Here is a 20,662-nt window from a genome sequence, read left to right as displayed (position 1 = left end):
ACAATGGAAATCTGCTTGAAAAATGGGGCTTCAGGATTGTCATCTCTCCTCTTTTCCCATTTGCAGCTCCCCCCCCCCCCCCGCATGCCTCACCCCAGAGGATCACCCAGCGCAAATGAAGGGTATGTGGATACCTGTAGAGGGAGAAGGAAAAAAGCCCTGTTGAACATGTGGGTGCCTACTGATGCTACAGTGAATGTCACCTTTTTAGCTAGAAACAGAAGGTATCGATCAAACTACTTTGGGCTGGATTCTCCTCATCTGGATTGTGAAGATTCCATAACATCTGGACAGGAATGTGAAGCGATTCCTTGACACCAGAATGGGGAAAGAGTGAGAAGTTTTCACAAACTAGGTACACCACAGTTGTGCCTGAAGTTTACATAGTCCAAAGCCCTTCATGCTTACCCACAAACCAGATATAAGGGAAGTGAGGGAATGGTAATGTGAATGAACATCACATAGAAGCAGCTGTGCTTCTTGGGTTACACCAATTCTTATTCAGATAATGTTGCAAAGCCTGAGAACAACAAAGACAGAACGAATGTGCTAACTATACATACCCAAACCTACTTAAATGATCAAAGCTCAATGGAAGTACAATAAGGACTAGAGCAGTGCCACAACACATTTGTAGAGTGATACGTCATAGGATTGTACTCTGTTTGTTGAAGCCTGCTTTTAGAATACAGCTTCAAACAGAATACATGTTTTTTCTGTTTAGGGCTAGATTAAGGTATTATATTTTGACAGTCTCACAAATCTTCTGTCTATAAAGTTTGTGCATTGCTGAGATGGAGGAAGCAATTTTTTTTCCATATACTGTAATGTGAATTCATTTATTTTACTCCCAGTTGGGGCATTTTCAACATTGCTTCTGATGTACAGTGTCAAGTTTTAGAGGCTTCTCCTGCAAAGGAGAAAAACGTTATTATTTTGAACAGCCACTGTTTGTTTGAGTCTTCAGAGCAGGTTCTAATTTGTGGTTGCCAGGGCTCAGCAAAAGAAATCTCTTTTCAATCCTTGAGTTAAATCACAGGACATATGAAACAATAATACTGTACATAGAAGTAATTCGGAACATGTTCAGAATGATATAACCTTTGCACTGAGTGACCACAGTCTGTCCCCAAACACTTTAAGGAATGTGTCTTCAAGGACAGATGGCATGGCTTTAGGCAGACTTGAAACACTCTTTCTCATCCCATCCTCTCTGACAGGAGCATATATCTGTATCTAAACATGAAGTTACAGATATATGTTTTGCAAGCATCCAAATGTTTTAATCATAGAGCCTTCCAGAAATAAACACACAAAGCTTAAATCAGCTTTGTTTTAAATTTGTTCCAGAGTGATTGTGAAACATACACTGAACTAGAACATACATTTGCTTTTCCTTCCAAATTCTCTCCCACATTCATGGAATTCAGACTCAACACAAATGCTCCTCTTCTCATATCCCTGCCGCTCTTTCTCAGTATCAATATACTGGGCAGTGGCGTAGCGTGGGGGGTGCAGGGGGTGCTGGCCGCACCGGGCGCAACATCTGGGGGGGCGCGCTCGCACTCGCAGCTCTCTGCCCCTACCTGGCTCACTCACTCTCTCTCACTGCAGTGCTGGCTGTGCGAATCCGATCAGAGCCGCCAGGTCGCCATCCACTGTGGAGGGGAGGGTGCCAGGCGTGCAGTGCGGTGCGGTGCGGTGCGGTGCGGTGCGGAGAGACAGCGAGGGACTATCTGGGGGAGGGACAGTGCAGCGGGGGGCGCAAATTACTTGCCTTGCCCCGGGTTAGGGGGCGCAAATTACTTGCCTTGCCCCGGGTGCTGACAACCCACGCTACGCCACTGATACTGGGAATCCGACTTCAAGACCAAAAAATCCCCTTTAATTTTAACTTTGGTCTTTATCTCACTAAAACTGCAAGTCAATTGTTACTTTAAGAATACATTCATTTTATGAACTAATAATAATCTTTTATGTTCTATTTTAAAACCCCATTCTGGAATACAGTTCCAATTTGTGCTACGCTCCCAGGTAGCACCATCTCACCAAGTTTCTTTTACACAATACAAATCTGGGGGGAATTCAAATTGTCAGAGGGATGGTCTGATGTTTGTGGAATTCCATAATAATATGGAAGTGATAAGTAGAGTGGAATGTTCTAAGAACCGTGCCCTGTCTTGCCACCAGAAGTATTAACACTGTGTAAATCTTAATTAGGATTGCGATTTGCATGAAGTTTAATACTTTGCAATTTGTACATCACATTGCATTTAAATCAGGGTGTATTTGGGGTTCTGCTGTCAGACTAAATCCCTTTGGTATTGCTGAAAAACAAACTCACCATCAATTCATTGCTTCCTTTTTAATACTAATTACTACATACGGTACATAGTATTCATTCATTTGTAATCACACACATGTATTTTAAAAAGTCATTGTGTTAATTTCATTGTAGTCATATTTATTTGCATTTAATTCCTTTATACTGCCCACTCGCATCAATATCAAGGCAATGCACAGCATAAAATACTGCAAAACAATACAAAGTAATGACAACAACCATATGGCTTTTCTAAAACAGGTAATTGAACTGACTAGGCCTGCCAGCATTATTCCAGCAGTGTTTTGTACAGGAAGAAAAAAAACACCACATGAATTCCAAAAACCCACTATGCCATTTATTGTATTGTTAAGCACTAGATGATAGGGGTAGGCAGCAGCTAGTGTCTGCTCTGGATTCCTATTATCTTCTAAATAATATTCAAGATGTTGACCTTGAATTATAAAAAACTAAAACAGAGAACTTTACAAACATATGAGGTAGGATATGAGAAGCCATTTTTGGAGACTGATCCAAACACACACACACACACACACACACACACACACCACTTTTTCTTTCTTTGGAGACTCTCGACATCCTGAGCTAGAAACCAGCATTCAACAATACAGCATCTTTCTTTACTTCCTGAGTTAGCAGTGCATCGCAACAGCATCATTAGTTCTATGAAGTATCTATTTCCCCCCCCCCCCCATATTTCCATGACTTCCATTGTTCTGTCTAAATCTATTTTTTCCTGCAGATAACAATAATTGCTCTGGTTGCTTACAACGGAGGCAGTAGAAATGATTTAAATTATACAAAGATGTAACAAAGGAGAGATGCTACACGGCTTTGTGGGCAGATGGAAGTTATTTATCGAAACATGTATTTGGTTCAGAAATTCCTGCCATTTTTTGTAAACAGGTGTTGTGTTTTTTTGAAGAGGTGTGTCTTTCAGGATGACAATAATATTAAAAAGGAATGAACCCTACCTCGTGCCAATATATCCAAGAATTGGATGAGTGACCTGGGTGGGCCTGACCTATCTCAACTGTGTGCACCTGGGTAGTCAGTACAGCACCAGGCTAGACTGGAGGATGAAGGAGGGTGTTGTCCATTGAAATACTGTCTCATGTACCAGAAATCCTTGGAGTGGGCTTAAAAAACTCTGTACCTGTATTGGGCCAGAGAGAGAGAGAGATTGAGGGTGCTGCTGGCCTATTGATCATTCTGTTGCCCAACAGCATCCTTGACCAAGCTAGTCTCTGGCATGTTGGAGGACAATAGTTCTTCAATATCCATGAGAGTGCTGCCGTTGGGCTGGAACAGGACTTCATGGGTGATCCCCGCCTGGTAATGCAGTATGCAAAATTTAGCATGGTTCTGTGGTGGAATCTGATAGTGTTCTGAGTGAGTTCAATACAGCTAGTGGAATTTGTGGTGGCAGATGCCACCGGAAAAAGTGCTAGCTTGCCACCAGTCTCATACCAGATGCCTCATCTACAAATGGAGTGGCAGTCATCACTGGTGTCATCAGTAGCAAAGGCCATTCCCACCATGATCTCCATTCTTCAACACCTGAAACTGGAGTAAAGAGAGGAGGCAGCAGGAAAAAGTTGGGCGGCAGGCAACTTTAAAGTTAGCACTGTAGCAGGTGTGTAAGACATCTCTGAATAACAAACACTGGAGAGAAATAATATTACATTTATCATTTCTCGTAAATATTTACACACACTCTCAGAATGCATGCTTTCTGCAGGTTTAATTGATTAATTACCGGTACATTAATTGACTAAAACTCAGATGATTAATTGGGTAAGCTTTTCTAAATCAAGTGACAGCCCTAGAGACTACATGTTAACCAGATATTAGATTGCTCAAAGAGCATTTCAACTAGTTTTATGCCATCATTCCATTAAACTTACTACAAAGCCACATTTTATTCTCCACTGTAGTTTGCTGAGCATGTACGTCACAAACTGAAAATTAAAGCATGTAAGTCTGGTAAACATGCACCAATGAATCTAAAAACACAGGTTTTTTCCTAGTAGTTTCCCAAAATAATCTACAACTCAATACAGTGGTACCTCGGGTTAAGAACTTAATTCATTCTGGAGGTCCGTTCTTAACCTGAAATTGTTCTTCACCTGAGGTACCACTTTAGCTAATGGGGCCTCCCGTCGCGGCCGCCGTGCAATTTCTGTTCTCATCCTGAAGCAAAGTTCTTAACCTGAGGTACTATTTCTGGGTTAGCAGAGTCTGTAACCTGAAGCATCTGTAACCCAAGGTACCACTGTAAATACCTCTTTCTTCCATTCTTAGAAATATCCAAATTTAATTCAGGAAAAAGGACATAACTCCACAATGTAATAATATACCATATACTTCATCCTTCCTATTCAATTGCCATTTTGTTTCCATTTCAGACTATTTTGCAAATTCACTTCAATGAAAACAGAAGTAAATGAGTTTAATAACCACTGATAGCTCTTCTCACTGCTATGTTCAGAAGATTTATAGGAGCTAGCTAATTAAGGAAATATAATCTAATAAAGTAACCAAGACTCAACATCTACAAATAGAACAAAATTGCCTAGAGTTTCTGTTGTCCTGGTTACTGAGATGGACAGCCTTTGTTTCAGACAATTAAGCCAGACATTTAAAATTACTACATAGAGAAAGTTCAATTGTTCCCAGACTACTTTCTGAATATTGAGGAATACAATCCTCTTGGAGTGAAACTAAGTGTTTCTCATTAATTACTCAGGGGCAGGATTCACTACTGCAGCATGCCTATTTACATGGCCAAGTGAGGTTTGTTTGTTCTTAATGATATTTAGTGTGTATGTCATTTGAAGGATGTTCACAATTTAAACCGCTGTACAATATTTTCTCAAATGAGCATGCATTACACCAGGAATAGATATTAGTGTTTAAAGAAGCAGTATGGAAAGTGCACTCACAGATGCAAGAGTCATTCATTCACGTACTATTTCCCCACCAGACTATGCCTAAAAGCAACTTACACAACGTGAGTCATAATAGATACAACTTGAAGTATACTATAGCAAAAACAATTATGGATATCAATAACAGTGTCAAGAATGAATAGCAGCATTCAATATATCTCAACACACTTAACGCAACCATAAAAAACAGGGTTAAACTAAACCAACCAGGAAATCATGGCTCTCCACCTTCTGATTCAATTCCATTTGCAAAGAGTGCACAACAGGTGGCAGGGGCTGCAATCTTGCCAGTTTTCAGTAAAGCTCAAGTTCATTCAAATGACTCAAGGATAAAACCACCTCAAGGTTGCTTCTCAACCTCAGCTGTCAATCCTGGGAGGCAAAGAAGTTATCCCTTATTCATAAAAAGTACTTGCTAGTAATTTCAAAAGCTAGATCTTTGCAGGTTACACATACTTATCTTCGATGTTTATGATGCAAGTAACTTAGCCCTTATAGAACCAGGCTGAACACATGAAAAACATTATAATATTTTCTATAGGGGAGGAGCCAACACTCAGTGGTAGAACATCTCATTTGCATGTAAAAGCCCTATGTGCTATCCTTGGCATCTTTAGGTGGGGCTTGGGGTGGGGGATGCTGTCTGAAACCCTGGAGAGTCACTCCCAAGCAGTGCAGGCAACACAGAGCTAGCTGAATTCCTGAGTTCACGCCATGTAAATCAGCTTCTTACATTCCTATGAAAATGTATGATTGCTAAATTCTATTATACGAGATCTAAAATATATACTTCAGTTTATTGTAAGAACAAAAAATCTTGTGGCGCTTTAATGTCAAATAAATTCATTATACCACAGGCTTTTGTAGGCCACAGTCCACTTCGCATGATTACAGCATCATAATGAATTTGTTAGAATTAAAGGTGCCTCAAGAGTCTTTGCTGCTTTTGTTACCAAAGATGAATATGGCTGGAAATTGCTCTACTGTGGTCTCTATTCTTAGGGTGCTGAAAGGATCAACAAAAATCCCTTTGCTCAGCTTCCTATTTTATTAATATATTAATGCAATGGCCCTCATTCCATCTCATCTGTCATAATGCCCATAGGCAAAAGAAAGAACAATTATAGTCAAATAAACATCACAGGGAACTACATATACATCCTATATTTAAGCATACTTCTTCTTAGCTTGATAGCTCATTCATGTGGAATGCTTTCAATTAGCATATGGGAGAAGGAAATGAAACATAAATTGCAGTAGCATGGACTGCTGATTTCCTGGATAGGGCAAAAGGCAATGTGCAGTAGAACAAACAAAAATGTTCTATATGTGTTTGGAAAGCTTGCAGTTTAAACTATGAACTAAAACCCCTCTCCTGTGCAATGTTGAAGCTACAACCCATTTTAAAAGAACAGAAAGGAAAATGGGTCTTTAGTTGCAATAGTAATAGAGAAGTGTTTTCTGTAAAACAAAACCTTGCTTTGCAATCCGTCCTAATTTGTTCTGTGGCAAAAGCCCACCAAAAGTAATTCTGCGAGCCTGCCCTATAAACATGCAGTTATACATAAGCAGATCAAAAGAAGTATCTAAAGTCAGTGGACATGGAGTCACAATGAATATAATCAGTGAGCACCACCTGTCAGCTAAGGAAGAAAAAACAGAAAGTTTATCAATGACCTCATGGCATTCCCCAGCTACTCAGTCTCTACCCCAACCAGGAGCCTTCTGGGGTTGACAGGTTTGATGCCTCAAGTACCTGGGAGTCATGGATGATCCCAGGGATCATGGCATGTGACCAGAAGAGGTCTCTTCTGGAGCCACATACAAGTACAATCTGGAGCCCTCAGAGCCAAGGGAAAGCCTTCATCCATGATCCAGGAAAGTTCTACTTTGAACAGAGGAAGGGGGGTGAACTTCTGGTACTGTTGGGCCATGGCATTTAGAAAGGTATCCTGGCATCTGCTGATGGGGGACTGTGAAATAAGCAGTGTTAGAAACTGAGAAATGAAAGTTAGGTGCTAAATGGCACCTTAAACCTAGGTTATGGGTGCAACAACGGAATGTCTAGGCGCCATTTTTTAATAACAAGAATACAAAGCTGAAAATGAATGAACCGCAGCTAAAATATTATGTTCATTTTTCACATGGTCTAGTCCTTCCCCTGCCCCCCTAATATCCTTAAGAGGGTCTCTTCTCCAGTCTTCAAAGTGTAGCTAGAAGTGGGGAGGCAGAAAAGGTCCTCCTTTCCTTCCACTCTGCAGTTTGAATCCAAAATCTTAGGCGCATTACTGCACCCAGTGCTCAGAAACTGCTCACACTAATGAAATTCCCTGTCGCAAAATGCACTTAGAACGATGGGAGTTTTGAGCACTGGAAATAAGGTGGGCTCCCCAACCAACATCCTATTGGAAGTCCTCTGTAGCCAGTTAATGCAGCCTCATTGGCACATCCTGCAGCACAAGGAAGTCTCAGTTGGAGTGCTCAGACCCCTGCAGGTGAGAGCACATCACGTGCAGCATTATATGTAATCCACATAGCAAAGATACAGAAGAACCTCTTCACCAGGTAAACCTCTGAAGATACCTAACAAACAGGCTTGAACAAGCTTAAGTGGGAAGGATGCTTCAGCTCATGAAGCCACTGAAGCCACTCGGTACATTTATGGAAATTATAATTTAGTGTCATTTTTGCTGGCGATGGAAGAGAAGAGAACCCCACAGATTATTTATAATACCACCAGATATAATTATGCTGTTCTTGGCACTGTGGGAAGCTGACTCTAAATGCTATGTTTATTTTCCCAAATTGTACTGTTTGTGTAGCCAAAATAAGATTTCCTGCTATTTGTAATTGAAATCTGTGGCCTAATTGTTTGGCTGTTTCGCAAATCATTACACATGGCTGCACATTCCAAGACTTCTTCATGAATAAGGCAAATGCTGCTGCCATGACACACATGGTGTAATGGCATGGCATAATCATAAAGTCTGTGTCATTCTGCAGAAGGGGTGTTCTGGGCTTACGACTGCGCCAGAAATGATAATTCAGACATCATGAACTTGACAAGACACTGTAATCAGCCTTATTCCCTGTTTTTGTTTTCCTTGTTGTGGCTGCTTTGTTACACTCTCACTTCCCAGGACAGTCAACTTGTACAAAGGTGAGAGAATGTAACAGCAAACAGTCACAGTTGTTATTGCGATTTTCTAAGTTTTACTGTTCTGGGACAGAATGAGATCATACAAGGCACTGAGCTGTCCACTGTGCTTTGCAACAGCGTCCCCAAGCACAAAGGAGAGTAACTATGGCTAGGCAAGATGGGCACCAGCTGCAGCCAGAAACCCATCTGTGATATGTTTCATTGTTAAAATAGCGTTAAAGCTATGCAATGTCATATTTTCACTTTGGAATGACAAGAGATGAAAAGCCTGATCTCCATCCACTGGGAAACTTAGCGAGGGCAACAGGCCAGACAGATTAGCAGCTTTTCACAGGCTCCTAAACTGACAGTCTAAAACAGTAAAGCACATTCAGCGACTGACGGCTGCTGATGGTTGAACAGCCTCTTCCACCAGGGCGCTTTTCTCTTTTTGCACTCTAGCTTGAAGTTCTGACACAGTACCACTGCAGAGCGGAATAAATATTTCTGATCAGCGCAAATTTGGGGGTTTCAGCAGCAGTATCCTTAAAGGCACACAAACCGCTCTGGATCCTACAAAGCAGTGTTCACGAGGGTCAAGCCAGAGGCAATTCCTATTTTATGCACTGACCTGTGGGGGCAGAGGAATTCAATTAAGTTTGACCTGAAAGGTGACTGTACCTAATTTTCCAGCCAGGTAATGTGTACAAGAATGAATATACCAGTGGAAAGTCTCTGCTCTATTATCAGTGAGAATATACAAAAAAAATGAGGTGTTTGGGGAACTAGGGAAAGTGCCCCTTCTCGCTCCACTTTCCAACTCCTCCACCTCTCCCCCCCCTCTGACCTCACCAAAGCCCCCTTACTCATACTACACACCTCACACCGATTCCCAGTTCATGTGGAAATAATTCTTATGAGAACTATTCATCCAGGGAAGGGGAAAGCTGTGGCGCTCTAGATGTGGTTCTACTCATGACTCTCATCATCTCTAGCCAGCATCTCTGATGGTCAGAGATAGTGGTAACTGCAGTTCAGCAAAATCTGGAGGGCAACAGTTTCCCCAGGTGCTCCCTACATCATTATAATTATCTTCAGTAAAGCATGCGGACAAAAAAATTTGATTTCCAATAACTCTCATAGACTCACATAATGGAAGATTTGCCTGTTGAAAACAGTGGAACTTAATTCCAAGTCAACATTAATAAATAGGATTGCACTCAGTGGAATAAATTACCAGCGCCAACGTTTTCAATTGATTTGTCTATCAATCAATAGGTGGCTTCCCTATTTGTAATCTGAAGCTATAAATAGCATACAAGGAAAGTTAGGTTGTCTGTTGGAAACACTGTGTGTGTCAAACATAAACAGCATTCCAAACAATAACAGCAATTATATATATCTATATATCTATATATCTATATATCTATATATCTATATATCTATATATCTATATATCTATATATCTATATATCTATCATCTATCTATCTATCTATATATCTATATATCTATATGTCAGGGAAGTGCCATCAGTGCCGGAGGGAGAGAGCAAAAGCCAGAGGGATTCCAGAGAGCGTCCAGGGATCGGGAGAAGCAGCCCACCTTCTGGGAAAGAGAATCAGAGTAGCACCAGTGGAGAAGGGGGGGGCAGATGGGGGAAGCGGCGAGGCGGTCTCATGACTCCTTGCCAGGGACCAGCGGGGAGAGTAGGGGTCCTCCGTTGCCTACGCCCTCCTTGCGCAGAAGGCTTTCGCGCAGAGAGAGTAGGAGAAGACTAGGCGTCAAAGAGCTTCTTTGCTGGAAGAAGTTTAAGAAACGTCCACTGACGGATTCTGCCAGCGATTGAGTCAGCCACGGGTGAGTGGCTGTCCAGACAGAAATGGTTCACTTTGGCAACCCAGCCAGGTGTTTGCACCCAGCCGGGGAGATAGGCACCTGCTTACGCACGAGCAACCCCTAGAACCATTACATATATATTTATATTTATAAATTCTCTCCTGAAGGCAGCAAGATATTCATGTAATATAATCCCAGATTAAAAATACAAATCTGTTAAATATTAGCTAAGTATGCAATTGCAAAAGAGATGGCCCACATCTTTTCAGAAGCAAGCTAACCTTCTACATACATGTAGATGAAGACCATCTCTGCTTGCCCACACATCTTCCTTTGAGCACACAGTCCTGACCACATCATCTGATGTCCTAAAAGCTTGCAGCTGATGTGCTGTTTTGGACAGCCCTACATGAGATGGTAGGGTAAGGTTACCAGACATCCCCGTTTCCTGGGGACAGTCCCCAGATTTACAAATCAGTCCCCTGACAAAATCCTATCATTCCGACTGATTTCAATGAAGTGTCCCCGGATTCATTGGGGGGAAATCTGGTAACCTTATGGTAGGGCATATGGCTATAGACCAACTGGATCAGTCACTGTTTGAGGCTAATTAGCATTAGATAATTCAGTGGAGGGGTGGAGAATGATGCAGGAAATAAATTTTAAAAGATAGGAGAAACAGGGTGGAAGACCAAGTGCTTGTTTTGGGGGTGTTGTTTTTTTAAAAAAACAACAACCCAAGATTCAATAAGATCCAATAACATTTCTTGTGATAACATTCCGTAAAGTTTCAGATTTACTGATTTGCCCAAAAACATGGAAACTCTAAGTTACAACAACTGACCTTAGCTTCTGAACCATGTAGCAATAAACATGTTCCACACTGTCACATATTGTGCTTGCTTACATGTGAGCACAACACACCCACATTTCACATTGGACTTTCAGCTCCAATCCTCTTTCTCTGCAGGTTGGGGAAACACTCTGCTTTACTTGAAGGCTTTAATCTGGGTAAGAGGGTATATGTTTGCAGTAATATGGGGCGGGGTGACAAGATGGAAAGATGGAGAATGCCAAGGGGAGACATGGGACAGCCAGGCATTGGGGAAAGTGTGTCTCCAATTTCACCTTCCATACTAAGTCACTCTTTTAATTAATAAAAATTTTGTATAGCATTTCCAAGTGTTCATGTATATCATATGCAATATCTATTTATTATTATATTATATTATATTATATTATATTATATTATATTATATTATTATTATCTATTATTAATTATAACCCATCCTTTGCCCTAAGGTCCCAGAATGGGTTAAAACATTAAAACACAGTATTAGAAACAGTTTTAAACAACCCAGAATGCAGTGGTCAAGTCATCTCTGTCCTAAAGGGCTGTAGATGGAGAAAAGGCATTCCTAGCCCCTGCAGCCACCCGAGCCTCTAGTGACAGTGTTGAATCTAGGAGTGCCCCCTAAACTGAGAACCTGCTCCTTCCAGGAGACTGCAACCCCATTCAGGGCAGCTCGCCTTCCCACCTCCCAGATGTGAGAACGTGGGACAACTAATACCTGTCTTTTCAGGATTCGGTTTCATTTTCTTGGCCCACATCTAGCCCATCTTACACCTCTACTGCCTATTCTGATTCACATGGAACAGAGAGATCGAGCTGGGTGTCACCTGCAGATTGACACACTTCACTCCAAATTTCCTGTTGACAGCTGCCAAAAGCTTCATATACATGTTGTATCTAGTTGATATCATTACACATCCCTATAAGGCAATAATATATTATTATCTCCCATTATCCCATATTCCAAATAGGGTAGGGAAATGCTGGAGCTTAGAGGGAGTGCCTTGTCTAAAGTCACAAAAATGAGTGGATAGCAAAGGCGAGATCTGAACCAGAGACTTTGAATTCAGTCTAAAAGTTGCATAGGTATATTGTTAATTTCAGTATGCATATTTTTAATCTCAGATTCATAATTATAACCATGATTCTGATTCCAACACTAATAGGGATTTGGGTGGATTTTATTCCCCCCCCCCATAAAGTCAGAATGGATGGAGGCTAGACAGAGATAGATTTTGAGCAATATTTTACTCAGCAAAACTGCAGCCATAACACACACACACACACACACACACACACACACACACACACATGTTCTGTGCTACTTCAGATGTAGTTGTAGCATTGCCACATCAAACCAACAGGTAACAGACTGCTGTAAGTCCCTTTCTGAGCTATGTTGCTCCTTTTTTTAATCAAATATGTCCTGTTTAAGCAAGTAAAGCTATTCTAGAGCACTGAAGATAGGATCCATGTATTTTCCTCCCCTACGTCATAATATGGTTTGGGTATTGCATATTTAGGTTACTTTACACACCGCCATCTGCTGTTATGAAGCATGCTAAATGTTGCTAATCAGATTATATAGGCCTTGCTGAAAATTTAGAGAGGCAATCATGTTATTTTCCCCATACTGTGCGCACACAGAGGATGACACTTTACGTTTCTGTTCTTAGCTGCCACCAGCAATGAGTTTTATATAAGCCTAATTTTCAACAGTGCAAACCATTTCCCATATGTGTACAAATAATCAAATGCACCAGATCTACTGAGACATGATGATACCACAGAGGGAATTATCTCTTCAGTGCTCTTGTAGCAGGAGTTCTGCACAGTCAGCACTGCAACCGTGCTGCTTCATTCAAGGCATGTTTGATGCGCTGTCAAAACAAAGCTAATATGCAAACTCCAGAGAATGCCAACCTCTACAATGAGCTTGTGCTAGTGTCTTAAGCTTCCGAAGACCTCAGATTATGAGTATCAATATACATCACACAAGCAGTAAAAAGCAGTCAACAGACACTTTGAAGAGCTGTTAAATGAAGTAATTCCTGCTGTGCAAGCAGGAATTCTAATGTAGTATTAAGTGCAGAGCACTTATTTTGGGGACTGAATTGTCTTATAAACCATCCATTCACCACAGACCATATATATTAAGGGAGTGTTATCCAGGTGGGTTACCTGCCCACCCACAACACTAATGGATCGGTGCAGGCTTTTAACAGAGGAAGTATTTCAGAAGACAGAGCTTCCATGGACACATCCTGAATGTTCAGTACTTACTGCAGTGCATATGTTGGTTTAGAGTTAAAGAACCTCATTTAGGCACACCTGCGAAGCTTGGGAATGGAAACTGGTTTTCTTTGAGCAGCAGACCCCAATGGCAAATCTTGGACCACTTTTGAAATTACCCAGTTTCAAATGCCACTTCAGGTAAGGCACAGAGAGGGAAGAAGATGCTCTTCATGGACCTCAACTACCCTACTCCATCCCTGACTGTGCATTTCTTTTCATCACAGCCATCTAAAGGCATCAACTGTTTTTAAATATATGTATATATATTTAACAGGATTTATATACCACTTAATCATCAATACCTATAAACAGTTGCATCCGCTATAATTCAGCCTTTAATCCACTAGAATGGAAAAAGAAAGTCAACGTTTCATTGGTGAAGGGAGTTTGGGACTGAGAGTATAATAACATAAAATAAGCACTCAGAAGAACCCATTGCGTTAGTTTTAAGTCACTGCAGGCTACTATGCTGTAAGGTATGTGCATTTTAAAAAGGAGAGACAGTGACAGAGATCAAAGAGAGGCAAATAATAAGAACGTTCATTTAAGGCTCCATTTCTTTGATGTGCACAGCGCGGAGAAGACAAAAGGATTACTTTTCACGGGGAAATGAAGATGAAGCACTGCCTCCCTTGCACAACATTACAAAGCCCCATGCAAAACCTTGGCATCAGTTGATAGGTTGCCTGAGTAATGGCATAGCTGTTATTCCCACCACAACTGCTTATCTTTCGGCAAATCTTTAGAAGGACAGAGAGAAAGCAATTGGAGTTCTTTGTTCTCTGCCTGGTCTGCATACACACAAAAATGCTTTCCAAGAGTCAGTGGTGGTGTTGCATTCTTAGACATTCTGTAACATTTTTTCAACTACCAGCTAGCAGGAATGTTTGTTTACATCCTGCCTTTCCCCCAAGGAGCTCAAGGTGGCATACAGAGAGTGTTTCCTAGACCCAAACCTCATTCACTTCAGCAAGGCTGTTCCACCCTGAGCCTTCAGCCCATGCCCTGGGTCTTGTGTGTTAGATCAATATGCATTTCCTTTTTCACAAAAAGCAACAACAAATAGCATGTTACAATCTTTGATTTCGCCACCCCCTGCTTATTTTTACTACATGCTGTGAACCAATTTGTCTGTCATGCATTTAAAGTTCATCCTCTCCCTGTAGGAAACACTAAAATGGCTGTAAGGTTTCCCATAAAATTGTGCAGTACTTGAGGGGAAATACTTTCTCTAAGTTGCTGTGCAAACAGAAACGTTTTACTGAAATACAAAGGATGTTCAGAAAAGTTATGATTCAGCCTTCAATTAAACATGCACATCATTAATGTGCATTTTTTAATTTAAAATAGTTAAATGAAACACACAAGACCTAGTATAGCAAAGAAAAATGGAGAAATGCACACAAGTTATCCTCAGGACAATTTTAATTTTCAGTATGTTTTCCTGCCATGGGTGCAAAAAATGTGTTTTCATATTACAAGCCTGCTCATACAAAGCTTATTACTTTGAAGTAAGCTTCGCTGAGTTCAGTAGGACTAACTCTCAAGTGTGTGTAAGGATTGCAGGCTCTGTTACTTTGTAATCTGCTCTTCAACTCTAATGAGTTCCCATAACAAAAAACAATTTTAATAACAAATAAACGGCAACGCCATTTTAAAAAACCCAAGGGGAAAAATACATAATAAATTAACAGCATTATCTGAACAGCAGGGAGCGTAGTCTAAACCACATCCCCACATTTGGAAAGGAAAAGCTGTTTAGGAAGGAAAGCTGTGACGTGCAGCCCTATAGATATGATTGCACAAAGGTAAGCAAAATTAAGTTCAGTGGGACTTATGCATAGGTAAGTGGGCAGTGATTTGCAGCTTTACATTAAAAATTTCATAGCTTAAGGGTGGCAGCAGAGAACTGACTATTGATTGTGGAAGACAATCAAGCCTCTGAAGGAGGCGATGCCTGCAGCAAAGATTTATCAGTTGGCAGAGCATGAGACTCAATCTCAGGGTCGTGGGTTCAAGCCGTACGTTAGGTGAAATATTCCTGCACTGCAGGTGCTTAGAGTAGATAATCCCGGATGTCCCTTCCAACTCTACAATTCCATGATTCTATGATTATCAGGCCTCAGTGTGAGCATGAGAGGAGAATCCTTGACCCAGGCTGTACGGAACTATATAAGAGCCAGAAGTCAGACATCAACCTTAAAATAAACTGGCAACCAGTGGAACTTCTGCAGCATTGGTGGGACAATGCTCCTGTCAGCTATTACCAATCACCAACCTGACCATTGTATTCTGGACCAAATGAAGTTTCTAGACTGCCTTCATGGGCAGCCCCACAAATAGTGCATTACAGTAGTCCAATTGAAAACTTATCAGAACATGCAAAACAGTACATAAGAACTATGGCCACATGACGCATCTGGCAAATATGTGTTTTAAAAACAAACATCGACAGCCCAAGGAGTTATCTAATTACAAATTTTCTTTCATTACAAAAAAGAGAGACAAAATACCATTTTATTTATAAGCCACAAAGCATGGGTAGGCAAACAAAAGCCTGGGGGCCGGATGTGTCCCAATCACCTTCTAAATCTGGCCCGTGGACAGTCCAGGAATCAGTGTGTTTTTACATGAGTAGTATGTGTGCTTTTATTTAAAATGCATCTCTGGGTTATTTGTGGGGCATAGGAATTCGTTCATTATTATTTTTTCAAATAATAACCAACAAGGTCTGAGGGACAGTGGACCAGCTCCCTGCTGAAAAAGTTTGCTGACCCCTGCCATAAAGTCATTAAAAATATTACAGAGGTTTACAAATGGTGTATGTCCCTCCTATAACCAAAGTGTTCAGACAAACCTAGAAATCCCACTTCACAGGAAATCAAATGCAATGCTGCAATGAAGCAAATATAAACTTAACCTTCTAAACTAAGCTACCAACATAATCCTGTGTCCATCAAAACTGTACTCTCAACTTTTATCAACTTCAAACTACTACTGGATTCCCGGCACAAACAAAGATCTTCAAGGCCTTGCCACTCTGCTCCTTGTCTATAGCTCCCCTAAAGCCCTGTTACTTTCCCTGCTTCATTAGCAGGCAAGAGGAACAGGGGATCTAGCCCAGAGTGACAGGCAATGCCCCCCACAGTTTGACGCACAAACTTCCCCAGAAAGAGGCTTTGGTAGCTTATGGCAACCAAGGAGCCAATGACAGGCAACAGCAGCTGGTGCTGCCATGGCGATCCCTGCTCTTCTCCATGGCAGCAAGAGCGGCAGCAGGAGAATATGGGAGAGCAGCTAACACTGACTGCCAAGCTGCTGCACAGTCCACGCTGTGTGTATTCTGTAAGGGGAAATGGATAGACAAGAGGAGGGCAAGAGGAAGGGGAGGAGAAATATTTGAGATGCCTTATGCAAGAAACTACCACACTATCCCCTCCCCCAATCAATTTATGCACCGAAGTTGCAAAAACAGATTTTAAAAACAAAATCAAGCAAACATGTAAAACTCTGGCTGCCTATCTCTCAGCAAAATTTCCCCAATTCCTTCTCCAACTTCACCTTCTTACTTAATAGGTTCATGATCTGTGCTTCTATTCATCCAGTAAGGGCTGCTTCATACAAGACAAAATGCCCTGTATGGACAGCTAAATTCCTTGTTCTTTGCCCTATACAGTGGTACCTCGGGTTAAGAACTTAATTCGTTCTGGAGGTCCGTTCTTAACCTGAAAGTATTCTTAACCCGAGGTACTACTTTAGCTAATGGGGCTTCCCGCTGCTGCCGCCGTGCAATTTCTGTTCTCATCCTGAAACAAAGTTCTTAACCCGAGGTACTATTTCTGGGTTAGCGGAGTCTGTAACCTGAAGCGTCTGTAACCTGAAGCGTCTGTAACCCAAGGTACCACTGTACTTAGAAGCTAGTTCCACTCTGCAGTGAACAGAGATCACTTCCACATAATAGGTAATGTCATGTAACCCATGTGCAATTTGTGGAGAGCCATGAATTGCAGTGGCTTACTGCCAATGATACACATGGCACGAAAGGCACCTGTGCATTAATCACTTGTGAAAGTAAATCCAGGTTTCATGCAATTGCACATGGAAGTGATTTAAGAGTAGGAATGAGCTTCTAGTGAAATCTCGTCAAGAAGGCACTATTAACAAAGCAGAAGTGAACTCCAGGTACAAAACAGGAGCTGGCACCTGCATTTCACGGCAAATGATGAAGAAGGATTTTGCATTAAAGTCAAGGCTGTCTTTATAGCTGTAAGTGTTCCACGTGTACCAAAACAAATAAGATTTCATACTGAAGAGTTACGAAAAATAAAAAGCATTTTCACAGCTGTTGGGAATATTGCAACAGTTTAAAATTTATAAATATGTCCTTAAAGCGCCCAGCTAAATTTGAAGACCAGAACAAAACATAAAGAGTGGGTTTCAATGGATAAGTCTGAGATATCACTCTACCCCAGTACATAAGTCACTCCTGTCAATAACTTGAGAGAAACCAGGGCAACAGAAGAATAGAGGAAGGAATGCCCTTGCCCACCCTAGAATTTGAGTTACTTATCATAAACCTGAAACACTACCAAAAAGAAAAATCAGTGTTGCTATCATACAAAGACAGCAATGCAGCTCACCTCCTGTTTTGGTCTTAAAAAGAAGTTTTATTAGCACACCCCCTAATCCAAGAAGGGGGTGAGCAATTGCCTTCGACATAGTTTTGCCTATCTGGATCTCATGTTTTCAAAGGAAGAGATTTCACAAGCACACCGCTCATGCCTGCAAAATACCAAGATTGTAAAACAGAATGGCTGTGCGCGACTTTCATTCATTCAGGAAGCCTGTTATCCTACAATGAGACGCTTCCTTCATAGCAACCTCCCTAAACAACACGATCTGCCGTCCTCCACTCCCCAAAATGATCGTGGGCTAACCTGGTTCGTGAAAACAAGGCAGAGCACCCCTCAATTTCCTTCCCTTCCTTTTCTTTTCTTTGAAAGGGCAACAACTTTGCTGCAGACGGGGCTGCTCCCCTGCTGGACCTCTTTCCCCTCTCCTGCCCACTTTGGTGAAGGGGGCGCCCGCAGCAGAGCCCCCGCCCTGGCGCCCTACCTGTAAGGGATCCAGTCCGCCTGGTGCTTCGAAGTCATCGCTCGCCGAAGGAGCTAGCAGCCGAGGCAGGGACAGCAGTCCCCAGGGCCGGGACGGGAGGCGAGCGGGCGGGCGCGGATCCCCTGGTCACAGCCTCCCACCGGCCAGGGCAGCATCCTTTACCCGGCCTAAGGAGCGGCGGCGGCGGCGGCGAGGTCAAGTACATGGGGAGGAATTATCCAAGCGGGGCTCCGAAGAGCGGAGGCAGCATTTTCCGCGCGAGGGTCGCGCGCAGCGGCAGCGGCTGAGGGAGCGGGAGGCGCCCCTCGCCACAGTCCCTTTCGGCAGCGGCTGCTCGGCGAGTCGCTCACGAGACACACGCGAAAAGGAGGCGAGGAGGAGCAGGAGGCGGGAGAAGCCGCGGCGACTCTGGCGACCCCCGAGCCCGCGTCCCGGCCGTTGTTGCCTTCCTTCAGCCAATCAGGGTCAGCCCGCGCGTTTGTACACAGAGCCGAAAAGAGACGCCCGCCTTGCCCCAGCAGCGCCCAGGCGCGGCCACTGCGCTACACTGCACTGCATTGCATGTTCCCTGGACGCGGCGGCAGCCGGGCCGGCCGCCTCCAAAACGCCTCCCTCCCTCCCTCCTTCGCCCTCGCGCCGGCCAATCATCAGCGCCCTCCCTCCGGCCTGCCGGAGTTCCCCGCCTCGGCCGTCGCCGTGGCCCTGAAGGGGTCCTGCGCGCCGCGCGCGCCCTGTCGCCAGGAGGCTTCCGAGGCCAATGTAGGCGCGCGCATCTTAGAAGCGGGGGGGGGGGGGGGGCTTGGAAACGGCGCGCGCGAGGCGGAGGCTAAGGGATAAAGAAGTTGTGGCGTTTTCGGGATTCGCAATGCTCTCCTGAGGCCCCACCAAAATAAATACTGTAGATAAATAAACCATAGCTGTCAACGTTTTCCTTTTTTAAGGGAAATTCCCTTATTCCGAATAGGATTCCTCGCAAGAAAAGGGAAACGTTGACAGCTATGTAAATAAACAAACACACCACAACCAAGAACGCGTTCATCTTTGAGGCGCCACAGGACGACGTAGGAAGCTGGCTTCTACCGAGTCAGGCAATCTGTCCATCTAGCTCAGGATTGTCCTCACTGGCAGGCAGCGGATTTCCAGGGTTTCAGACGCAGGAACAGCATTGACCTCCCAACATTTCTCTAACGAAAATAGTGACGTCCCATTCCTTAATGATAATTCTACTAGAGTCATACCCTGGGTTACAGACGCTTCAGGTTGCGCATTTTCAGGTTGCGCACTGTGCCAAACCCAGAAGTACCAGAACAGGTTACTTCCAGGTTTTGGTGCTGACCCATGCACAGAAGCGCTATATCATACTTTGCACATGCACAGAAGTGCCGAATCATGACCCACACGTGTGCAGACACGGTGCTGCAGGTTGCGAATGCTGTGGGTTGCAAACATGCCTCCCGCACAGATCACGTTCGCAACCCGAGCATATTTATACCCCTCACACCTTACTGAGCTGCCCCATCCACTCTCGGCAGTCTCCAACATATATAGAAAAACACCATACAACATTAAACATTTAAGAAACTTCCCTTTACAGGATTGCCTTCAGACAGCTCGGGGGTCGGATAACTCCACACCCTCTAACATTTCTCCAATGAAAACAGGGACATATCAAGGAAAAGCAGGACATTCTGGGATCAAATCAGAAATCGGGATGGCTTCTCTAAATTAGGGACATCGTCCCTGCATAATAGGGACACTTGGAGGGTCTGGAATGGTCTCTCCTGTCTCTACCTGGAGATGCTGTGGGTTGAACCAGGGACCTTCTGCATGCTGTGCTGCTGAGGTGTGACCCTTTCCTTCGTGAACATTCATCCAGATTCGTTCAGAGTAAGAGCAGGCATGGGCTGCTTCATGAGTATCCATTCTGATTTGTTTGTGGGGAGGTTACATGGTGATGTGTCAAAAGGAATGTTCTCCCATGCTTTCTGGTGCATTTCCACTCTCCCCCTTCCCTTATCTCAAAAAGTCAGATCTTTGGGGATAGTTGTGCAAGACTTCCCAATCAACTATGGCTGCCTTCACGTGACAGTTTGTTCTGCTTCTCCTGTTAATCTCTGCATTAGTTTTG

General features: G+C 43.0%; 2 protein-coding genes and 1 long non-coding RNA gene across 6 annotated transcripts in view; 2 read left to right on the top strand and 1 right to left on the bottom strand.

Annotated features, from left to right (window-relative positions):
* Window positions 1-20,662, top strand: part of RIC3 (RIC3 acetylcholine receptor chaperone) — a 513,554-nt gene that overhangs the window by 188,848 nt on the left and 304,044 nt on the right. The window lies entirely within an intron of this gene.
* Window positions 1-20,662, bottom strand: part of TUB (TUB bipartite transcription factor) — a 118,637-nt gene that overhangs the window by 43,227 nt on the left and 54,748 nt on the right. Inside the window, exon 1 of one of the 4 annotated variants that reach the window (XM_083408456.1) lies at window positions 18,535-19,281. The exons of 2 other annotated variants lie outside the window; for them this stretch is intronic. In XM_083408456.1, the coding sequence (XP_083264582.1) occupies window positions 18,535-18,572 (38 nt within the window). In that variant the 5' untranslated portion in view covers window positions 18,573-19,281. Of the gene's footprint in view, window positions 1-18,534; window positions 19,282-20,662 lie in introns of those variants that run through there. One more of the 4 variants, XM_083408453.1, reaches the window with a different exon arrangement.
* LOC310666311 overlaps window positions 1-20,662 on the top strand; it is a 446,582-nt gene that overhangs the window by 410,515 nt on the left and 15,405 nt on the right. The window lies entirely within an intron of this gene.

This window comes from Podarcis tiliguerta (assembly GCF_965153285.1).
Source record: "Podarcis tiliguerta genome assembly, chromosome: 1".
NCBI classification, from domain to species: Eukaryota; Metazoa; Chordata; class Lepidosauria; order Squamata; family Lacertidae; genus Podarcis; species Podarcis tiliguerta.
The sequence above is the reverse complement of the archived record's forward strand: the minus strand, read 5'-3'. Positions and strand labels throughout refer to the sequence as shown.